Raw genomic sequence first — 11,394 nt, forward strand, 5'->3', positions numbered from 1 at the left:
AGGTGTTTCATTCTTCTCTGGTAAAGATTATAGTCTTTGAAACTCTACAAGGCAGTTGTACTCTGTCCTGTAGAGTTGATATGAGCTTATTTACGATCAACATTTTCAGTCTCTCAAATGATTGGCATAAAAGAAGTTTAAAATGCTGTTTACTAATATTAGTTGCATAGATGTCATAAAGTTACGTTCTCAAAATATAAATAATACTCTCCAATGTGATTAGATTACTTTTTAAATTAAAAATTAATAATCTTGAAACTTGTTACTTACTTTATACTGACTCAGAGGATATTTTTCTAGGAAGTATTCATCACATCCGCACACTTTTAAAATATACTTGCCCTGATATTCTAACACACAGAGTTTCAGTTGCTCAGATGACAGCAACATACTGCGAGTTTTTTTCCTGATTGCCTCGGCAATCACCTGTTCTGGCACACAGTCATGGCTAATCTTCAGCGTATATTTCTGCTTATCATTATTTGGAGAAACTATCACCCAAATTACCACTATTATTTGCCCTGAAACAGAAAAAAAAAAAAAAAATTATTCAATGCAATCATCATTATCTATTTCACTTTTAAACAGACACATTTTCCAGGGCCAAGTAAAAAATGCTATATAAATCAACATAATTAAGTATATGTAAATATCATGTTGTTGTTGTGTGCCACTGAGTTGATTCTGACTCATAGCGACCTTGTTGTATGAGCAGTGGTTGGTGGGTTTGAACTGCCAATCTTGTGGTTAGTAGCCCAGTTCTTACCCTACATTGCCACACCAAGACTCAAAATATCAGGTTGTTGTTAAGTACAGTGGAGTTGGTTCCAACTCATAGTGACCCTGCACAGTTAGGAAATCTTTAAATCTCTTATTTTACAGCAAACACCCAAAGTGGTGGGCCACAACTTCCATTCTAAACTGTAGCCTCCGTGGCTCAATAGAAAAAAAAAGACGGAGGAGGGAGAAGAGGAAACAGATTTTCTAATTTTCTTTCTTAAAGATCAGTTATGCCAGAGGGCAAATTCTATACAATTCTTTCCTCCTTTCTACACGCTGTTGTTATTGTACTGTGGAGTGGGTTCCGACTCATAGAGACCCTGCACAGGGTTTCCGAGGCTGCAAATCTTTACAGGAGCAGAAAGCCTCATCTTTCTCCCACGAAACAGCTGGTAGTTTTGAACTGCCGACCCTGAGGTTAGCAGCTCGATTCGTAACCACTACACTACCAGAGCTCCTTTTTTCTACATGAGGGGGCTTCAAAAATTTAGTGGAAAAATGGAATTAAAATATAATGGAATTTTTCCATGAACTTTTAAAAGTCACCCTGATAGAAAATGTCTATAAAAATGTTGGGGTGGGGGGGAAGGGGGAAAAAAGCGCATTACACTTGAAAAAAACATGTATATTTGAGTATAAAATTATTTCAAATGAAGACCTTATGTTATATTGCATTAAACTACTTTGAATACTATAGCTGAAATACTAATAAGCTATCATAATTTTGCTGCTGTTGTTAACACGGAGTCCGTTCTGACTCAAAGCAACCCTGTAAACAACAGACTGAAACACTGGGCCTGTGCCCTCCTCACAATCTACTAACAGAAGTTTTTATTTAATAAAGTTTCTCTTAATCTGTTCTACAACTTGATATTGAAGCCTTTACTTTGCTGTTTTTAAAAATATAAAGATATTATGATTTTTAAAACATTCATATATTTTCATGTTCACTTAATTATAAATTATTTGCTATTAAAACCTCAAAAGTCAACTTAAATATTATCAGATGATTATGATCAGACTTACTGCACTTAACATTAAGAATGTACAATAAAAAGAATGTTTAGCATTTCCCCAAAATTTTATAAATTGTTTCCATTTATCTTTGTTTTTATTAATGAAGAGATAATCAGTTCTATATCATTGGTATCCAAAATACTTGGATCTTTGAGTCTGCTCTATAACAACTTCACCAAGGTGGTTAATACCATGAGCACACAATCCAATTAAGTCAATAGATATTTACTGTATGCAAGCCATGTACTTTGCACTCAACTGTATTTTGCCAGCATAAACAGACCTGGACTTCAAGAATTTTTTTCATTTCTGAGAAGAAAGTACATGTGCAGAAATACAGGTATGTTGCTGTTGTTGTTAAGTGCCATTGAGTGGGTTCAGACCCATAGCAACCCTGTATAGGGTTTCCAAGGAGTGACTGGTGAGCTTGAACAACTGACCTTGTTGTTCAGCACATTAACCCAGTGTCACATTAGGACTCCAAACACAGGTATGTTGTTGTTGTTGTTAAGTGCCGTTGAGTCGGGTCCGACCCATAGCGACCCTGTACAGGGTTTCCGAGGGTGTAAATCTTTACGGGAGTAGAAAGCCTCATCTTTCTCCCGCGGAGCAGCTGGTAGTTTCGAACCGCTGACCTTAAGGTTCGCAGCCCGGTTCGTAACCACTACGCTACCAGAGCTCCTTAAACACAGGTATAGATGGAATTATTTCACACATCAATCAATTACAGTATATACCATTTTCTTACCTTTATCTAATTTATTGTATATGTGCTTTGGCAATTCTGGTGAAGATTCTACATTTGGAGGATAGACATACATTGCTCTACTATGCGGTGAATTAAGATCCCTAAGATCCACAGCTTCTTTACAAACATTCAGAATATTTCTTCGGAAGTCCTGTACTTCTGGATCCTTAACCATGTCAAATTCACACACTGGCATGCCGATAGCAAAACCTTAAAAAATTATTTATCAACAATATAACATTCTGTTAAATCATACAGTATAAACAAGTTTCTTATTGAGAAAGTTAAATGTGGTAGATTTGGGAGGCTATACAGAATAAAGAGCTTTCTCAGGTTACAAGACATTTGTGATGACTACATAATAGAGTTGACAAGTATCCAAATGTGATTAAACATATAATATATATTCTGAAACTGTCAATGGCAGCAAACAATATCCATGTCAATTATGTTTTAAAGAGCAATAAAAATGATAACATAAAAAGTACTTCCCATAAATTATACTTCTTAAAGAAAACCCTATAAAATAACTTGAAGGTGTTAAAAACAGTTCCTTAGCCTATTAGTCAAAAATAGCTTAGATTTATAGTGATTTTTTTTATTAAGAAATCTCTCTCTATATATTTTTTAAGTTTATAGGTAGTACAGAAATAGTTTAGACAGAAATATTTTGGTAATGAGCCTAACAATTTAGCTCCATATTTTTTTTACATTTAAAATAGGATGAAAATGGCATTTAATTGAAAATGATATCATACCAATTTCTCGATTGAGAATCTTTTCTTCACGGTTGCCTACTGGTTCGATTACTTTCAAAAAGGGTTGAAAAAGTCGAAGATCACAGAGTCTTCTCGTTTCATCAAAAAATTCTTCCCTTTCTGCTTCTTGAGTAACACTTACGAAAATGTAAGAAGATTCATCCTGAAGAAGTTGATGGAGAGGGTACTTCCTTGCCTCTTTAAATAGTTCATGCTTTATGGTTATTAATGTAGCCTCACGGAGGCATTCTAAAGTCACTATCATTCCATTTGGTAGTAAACATTCTACTAAGATTCTTGGGGGCATCAAGTGGATGCCCCACAGTTCTCCTGATGATGGTCTTGGAGGCATTGTTCTGGACGCTTAGACGTTTCACATATAAAACTACTTTAAGGAATTAGCTGAGTGGCTGTCCCAAGGCAGAAACCTAAACCAAAGAAGGAAGACAGTTATTAAATTGAGAAACAACTATTAAGAGAATATGCTTGTGGCATTACTTAAAAACATTTATTTTCTATAGTATGAATTGATTAGGATGTTGTTGTTTTTAAGTGCCCACAAGTTGGATCCAACTCAGAGAGACACTGCATAGGGTTTCTGAGGAGCAACTGGTGATCTTGTGATTTAAACTGACTTTGCTGTCCAGGAAATTAATAATTTAATTAAAACAAGTGATTTTTTTCCTAATTTCTGCCTCTTTATTATAAATTTAATATTATAAATTATTAAATTTATAATAAATTTGTCTAATAATAAGAATAAAACACATTACATTTGAATAAACTTTCTAAGTCAGGTCTTATATCAAGGCAGATCTGAGGCTACGTGAAGAATAAAAAACAAGTTACAATTGACACCTTTATCATTCTCTTCCACTTTATGGAGCAACAGAATTTAGACTCTAAAACATCTTTGAGATTATGAGGTTCATTGTTCTCTTTTTAAAGATGAAAAAAGTAAAGTCTAGAGAAGCCAAATCCTTTTCAGTCCCCTGCCTGCCACCTAGCTATCTGCCCACCTTATGGTAAAGAAAACTTAAAAGGCTTAGGTTCTTTTTTTCGCTTTTTAAAAACCAATCTTTATAGCTTCCTTTTTTATTTTCCCATATTGCTTTTTGTCTTAAAGTATGATAAAAATCCCATCTTAAAATATAATCTGTTGTTGTTAAGTGCCGTTGAGTTAGTTCTGACCCAATAGCGACCCTATATAGGGGTTTCTGAGGAATAGTTGGTGAGCTTGAACCGCTGACCTTGCGATTCAAACTGACTTTGCAGTCCAGCACATTAACTCATAGTGTCACACTAGGGACTCCACATTGTAAATATTTAAAGGTGTGATTTAAGCATACATATTAAGTATATATTCACAATAATATAAAGCATCATCAATGTAATATTCCTTGGAGTATGGTGATAAATTTGCAAAGATCTATCCACTTTCTCAAAAAACCCAGTGCTCCCCCAGCGAGATGGATTGGCGAAGTGGCAGCATCAATGGACTCAAGCATGGCAACAGTAGTGAGGTTGGCCCAGGATTGGGCAGTGTTCCGTTCTGCTGTGCATAAAGTCCCTATAGGTTGGTACAGACTTGATGGCACCTAACAATAACAATACTTCTGATGGGAGTACTGGTCGGGCACTGAAGTATAAGCACTGTTTCACAAGGTCAGCTTGCACTGCGAGGTTGATGTTTCAGATCCACCAGTGGCTCCTCAGAAACCCTATATAGGGCCACTATGAGTCCCCACTAAAGCGATGCACTTAACAATACTTCTTAATGAATCTCTATACACAAATTAGGTGGGAGAAAGATGAGGCTTTCTGCTCCTGCAGAGATTTAAAGCCTCGGAAACCCTATACAGAGTTGTTATGAGTCAGAACCAACTTGACAGTACTTAACAACAAGGAGCTCTGGTAGCAAAGAGGTTACGAATTGGGCTGCTATAATCTCAAGGTCAGCAGTTCCACGGGAGAAAAATGAGGTTTTGTGCTCCGTAAAGATTTATAGCCTCAGATACCCTATAGAGAGGGTTGCTATGAGTCGGAACCAGCTCCACAGCACCTAAACATCACCACCACCAACAACACAAATTAGAGTCCTGGTGTGGTGCTGTAGGCTAAGCACTAGGTTACTAACTTCAAAGTCAGCAGTTCAAACTCACCAACTGCTCCTTGTAAACCCTATCCAGGGTTGCTATGAGTCGGAATTGATTCGAAAGTACTTACCAACAACATACACAAATGAGGGTCACTGAAAAAGATGAAGACTACCAACAAAATGGACTGAGGCAGTAGCAGGAGCAATGTGTTCAAACATAAGAATTGTGAGGATGGCGCAGGACCAGGCAGTGTTTTGTTCTCTTGTGTATCTGTTCGCTATGAGTCGGAACTAACTTGACAGCTCCTAACAACAATACACTAATGAGACCGATGACTCTGTCAATACAATGTCCCAAACAAGTTAATCACTTGTCAACACTTATTTTAGAACTGTTTTTGTTGTTAAGCACCAGTTCTTGTTAAGTGCTGTCCAGTCAGCTCCAACTCATAGCAACTCTGAATAGGGTTTCCAAGAGTGACTGGTGGGTCTGAACTGCTGACCTTGCAGTTATCTGAACAGCTGACCTTGCAGTTACCAGCCCAGTGCTCATCCTACAGTACCACACAAGGGCTCTTACTAGTTCTAAACTGTAGTTCTGGTGTGGAACTGTAGGATAAGCCCTGGACTGCTAACTGCAAGGTTGGTGGTTCAAACCCACCAGCCACTCCTCCTTGGAAACCCTATACAGAGTTGTTATGAGTTGGAACTGACTAGAGGCACTTAACAAGTACTATTACGTAGTGGTTACGAATCGGGCTGCGACCCTTAAGGTCAGCGGTTCGAAACTACCAGCTGCTCCGCGGGAGAAAGATGAGGCTTTCTACTCCCGTAAAGATTTACACCCTCGGAAACCCTATACAGGGTCGCTATGGGTCGGAATCGACTCGATGGCACATAACAACAACAACATTATGACTTAAAGGACCCTTACATTTTACACTTCAACAACCTGCAGGGTTCTTTCAGAAGGCACTATTAAAATCCACTGTTAGGAATGGAATTGTTGCCTCCAACATATACTTTTAGGCAATCTGGGTTAAATGCTGGCTACTATCAAAAAGGTTGGGGGTCAAATCCACCTAGAGGTATTGCAGAAGTAAGGCCAGATGATATGCTTCTGAAAATTCTATGAAGTTGTACTCTGCACAGATGGGTTTGCTAAGCGTCAGAACTGACTACAACAACTAACAACAAAAAATATTGTTCTATCTGTGAATGCAATCAGAAACATGGTTTATCTTTTGATATGCTAATGAGGCCATACACTAACTGTCTTTTGATATGCTAATGAGGCCATACTCTAGTAGGGCAAGGACCTCTGGTAGAGTTGTTGTTGTTGTTAAGTGCCATCGAGTCAGTTCTGACCCGTAGCGACCCTGTACAGGGTTTCCGAGGGTGTAAATCTTTACGGGAGTAGAAAGCCTCATCTTTCTCCCGCGAAGCAGCTGGTAGTGTAGTGGCTCTGAATCTGGTTGCAAACTGAACCGCAAGGTCAGCAGTTCAAAACTACCAGCTGTTCCGCGGGAGAAAGATGAGGTTTTCAGCTCCCGTAAAGATTTACAGCCTCAGAAACCCTGTACAGGGTTACTAGGAGTTGGAACCTACTCCACAGGTACATAACCACCATAGTAGGGCAGACCCTAAACCTAATTCCCTCTGATTAGAGTTTTATAAAGGAGAACACTGGTGGTGTAGTGGTTAAGTGCTTGGATGCTGATGGATTTCTTGGTTGTCTGAACCCACCATCTTTGAGGGAGAAAGATGTGGCAGTCTGCTTCCATAACCATTGGTATTGTTATCAAGTGCTGCTGAGTTGAGCTTATCCTACAATGCCACATCCTTAATGATTTGTTGTTGTTACGTGCTGTGGAGTTAGTTCCGACTCATAGCAACCCTGTACAGGGTTTCTGAGGCTGTAAATCTTTACGGGAGCAGAAAGCCTTATCTTTCTCCCAAGGAACAGCTGGTAGTTTCGAACTGCTGACCTTAAGGTTCACAGCCCAATTCGTAACCACTATATGCTACCAGAGTGATTACAGCCTTGGAAATCCTCTGGGGCACCTCTACCCTGTCCTATATATAGGGTCGCTGAGAATTGGAATTGACTCTATAGTAACAGTTTACAGACCCCATACAGGCGGTGTCAAGAGGTGAAGATGGAGACTGAGGAATCTAAAAGCCAGGAATGGTGACGGCAAGGATTGTTGGCAGCTACTAGAAGCTAAAAGAGACCAAGAAGGACATTAGTCCAACTAGAGCCAGATGCCTTGAATTTGGATGTCAAGCTTCAAGAACTGTGAGAAAATAAATTTCTGTTCTTTGAAGCCACCCATTCGTGGTATTTTTTGTTATGGCAACACTAAGAAACTAAGACCCAAAAAATACAAGTTTTTTTTGCTGTTTACGTTTATATTTTCATTTATATAGTAATCTATGCTAGAGAGCTACAAGGAAGGAGTTAAAACTATAGAAATAAATCAAAAAGGTCCAAATAACCTACTGTATAAGAATTGTGGACAATAGCCATACATTATATTTTGCTTATACACCAAAAACGTATTGAGTGCTGATCTCAGGACTATGTTAGGTATTGGAAATGTTATCAAAAACAAAACAAAAGATAGATGCTGCTCGTGCCCTCACAAGACTTAAAGATAGCAATATGAAGAGTATTTTGGTAGGGGTTGTTGTTGTTGTTGCTGTTAAGTGCAGTCAAGTTGGTTTTGACTCGTAGCAATACTGTACAGGGTGGGTTTCCACGGAGCATCTGGTGAGTTTGAATTGCTGACCTTGCGATCCTACAGCACCAGGAGTTTATTTGTTGTTGCCAACAAAAGAGTTCCAACTGATAGTGACCCTATATAGGGTTTCTGAGGCAGAAAAGCCTCACCTTTCTTCTGCAGAGCAACTGGTTGGCTTGAACCACCGACACTGTGGTTTGCAGTCTAGTGCTTATCTTAAGGATCCACTAAGTTTCTTGCTGGAGGGATAGGATACGATAGTTACACTCATAATGACAAAACTGAATGCATGTTTCATAGGGAAGTCTAAGAGCTACAGAAGCCACTGAAAAATCTTATGAACAGCAGCAGAATATTGTTTGTTATAGCGCCAGAAGATGAGCCCCTCAGATTGGAAGGTACTCAAAATATGACTGGCTGCCCCCTCAAAGGAAAGACATGGATGGAGCAAAACTTTTAGGCCCTTTATTTGCTGATGGGACATGACTCAAAATGATAAGAAACAGCTGCAACATCTGTAAATAATGAGAACGTGGGATGTTAAGAAGTATGAATGTAGGAAAACTGGAAGTAGTAAAAATGAAAGAATGCATAAATAACTTTATCATAGGCATTATTTAGCTGAAATGGGCAGGTATTGGTTATTTTGAATTGGACAATGATATGGTTTACAATTCAAGAGGAATGGTGTTACATTCATCATCAAAAAGAACATTTCAAGATTTATCTGTAATAGGATATTATCAATAAGCCAACAAGAAAGAACAGTTAACTACAATCATTATTCAAATTTATACACTAACCACCAAAGCCAATGATGAAGAAATTAAAGAATTCTACCAACTTCTTCTGTCTAAAATTGATCAAACACCTAAGTTCAATGTACACTGATAATTACTGGTGACTAGAATGCAAAAGTTGGAAATAAAGAAGGATTGATAGTTAGAAAATAAGGCCTTGGTGACAGAAATGATGCTGGAGATTGCATGATAGAATCTTACAAGACCAATGACTTCCTTCTTAAAAATACTTTTTTCCTACAACATAAATGGCAACTATGTGCACGGACTTTGCCAGATGGAATACAAAGGAATCAAATTGATTATATTTGTGGAAAAGCTCCATATCATTAGCCAAAACAAAGTCATGGGCTACTGTGGAACAGACAGACCATCAGTTGCTCATATGCAAGGTCAGGTTGAAGCTGACAAGATTTAAAACAAGCTCACAAGAGAGCAAAATATATGAACTTGAGAATTGGTGCTAAGTGCCATCAAGTCAGTTCTGACTCACAGCGATCTTGTATAAGGTTTCCAAGAAATGGCTGCTAGGTTAAAATTGCCAACCTTGTGGTTAGCAGTACAGTGCTTGTCCAACAGTGCCACACCAGGGACTCCTTTAAATCCCACCTGAATTTAGAAACCATCTCAAGAACAGATTTGATGCATTGAGAATACTAATGACAGGAGACCAGGGGAGGTGTGAGATGACATCAAGAACATCATATATGAAGCAAAAGGTCATTAAATATACAGGAAAGAGAGCAAAGATCAAAGTGGATGTTAGAAGAGACTCTGAAACTTACTCTTCAATGTAAAATAGCTAAAGCATATGGAAGAAATGATGAAATAAAAGAGGTGAACAGAAAACGTCCAAAGGTTGCTGGAGAAGACAAAGTAAAACATTATAATGAAATGTGCACAGACCACGAGTTAGGACAAAATATTGAACCATGCAGAAAGCATCATAAGAAGATGGAAGGAATACACAGAATCACTGTAACAAGAATAACTAGTAGAAATTCAACCATTTCAGAACTGATGGTACTGAAGACAGAAATCAAAGCTGTGAAGGCAGCAGTGAGAAACAAACTTCCTGGAATTACGGAATACAAAGTGAAATGGTTCTACACACTGCTGTAGTGCTGGAAGCACTCATTAGTCTATGCCAAGAAATTTGGAAGACAGATACCTGGCTACTCCAACTGGAAAAGATCCATATTTGGGCTAATTCCATAGAAAGATGACCTAACAGATTGTAAAAATGATCAAACAATATCATAAATATCACATGAAAGTAAAATTTTGCTGAAGATAATTCAAAAAGGGTTGCAGCAGTATACTGACAGAGAACTACCAGAAATTCAAGCCAGATTCAGAAGAGGACATAAAACAAGGGATAATATTGCTAACATCAGGTGGCTCTTGGCTGAAATCAGAGAATACCAGAAAGATGTTTGCTTGTGTTTTATTGATTATGCAAAGGCATTAGACAGTGTGGATCATAAACTACGTATAACATTGCAAAGAATGTGAATTTCAGAACACTTAACTGTATTCTTGCAGAACCTGTACATACACCAAGAGATGGCCGTTCAAACAGAACAAGGGGCTATTCCATGGTGAGAAATCTGGAAAGGTGTGGGTCTAGGATATATTCTTTTACCATACTTATTCAATATGTATGCTAAGCAAATAAATCAAGAAACTGGGCTATATGAAAAGAACATGGTATCAGGACTGGAGGAAGTGTCCTTAACAACCTGTGATATGCAGGCGAAACAATCTTAGTTGCTGAAAGCAAAGACAACTTGAAGCACTTCCTAACAAAGATCAAATCAAAGCAGTATGGATTACTACTCAAAGTAAAGAAAACAAAAATGCTTACAACTGGACCAATAAACATCATGATAAATGAAGAAACAATTAAAGTTTTCAGGTTTTCATTTTACTTGGATCCACAATCAATACTCATGGAAGCAGCAGTCAAGAAACAAAATGGCATATTGCTTGGGGCAAATATGCTTCAAAAAACCTCTTTTAAGTGTTAAAGAGTAAAGATGTCACTTTAAGGACTAAAGTACACCTGACCAAAGTCATGGTATTTAATCCTGGTGGGGCACTGTGGGTTAATGCACCAGACTGCAAAGCTGTTTGAACTGAAAGGTCGGTGGTTCAAGCTCACCAGCTGCTCCTCAGAAACCCTATACAGGGTTGCTGTGGGTCGGAACCGACTCGATGGCACTTAACAACAACAACATTCATGTGAAAGCTGGACAATGAATAAGGAAGACCAGATAAGAATTGATACATTGGAATTATGGCATTGGTAAAGAATGCTTGAAGTAACATGGGACTGCCAGAGAATAAATAAGTTTGTCTTGGAATTAGCAAGCCAGAATGCTCCTTAGAAGTGAGGACTGCACTTTGTCTCACAAACTTTGAACATTATCAATAAAGACCACTCCCT

The 11,394-nt window shown here is 38.1% G+C and overlaps 1 protein-coding gene across 1 annotated transcript in view; it reads right to left on the minus strand.

The window, feature by feature from the left end:
- Positions 1-11,394, minus strand: part of PIK3CA (phosphatidylinositol-4,5-bisphosphate 3-kinase, catalytic subunit alpha) — a 110,319-nt gene that overhangs the window by 29,284 nt on the left and 69,641 nt on the right. The window contains exons 2-4 of the mRNA XM_006867706.1: positions 3,304-3,731; positions 2,546-2,755; positions 271-521 (exon numbers count right to left, since the gene is read on the minus strand). Of these exons, the coding sequence (XP_006867768.1) occupies positions 271-521; positions 2,546-2,755; positions 3,304-3,655 (813 nt within the window). The 5' untranslated portion in view covers positions 3,656-3,731. The remainder of the gene's footprint in view (positions 1-270; positions 522-2,545; positions 2,756-3,303; positions 3,732-11,394) is intronic.

The sequence above is a fragment of the Chrysochloris asiatica genome, unplaced genomic scaffold (assembly GCF_000296735.1).
Source record: "Chrysochloris asiatica unplaced genomic scaffold, ChrAsi1.0 scaffold00108, whole genome shotgun sequence".
Classification (NCBI taxonomy): Eukaryota; Metazoa; Chordata; class Mammalia; order Afrosoricida; family Chrysochloridae; genus Chrysochloris; species Chrysochloris asiatica.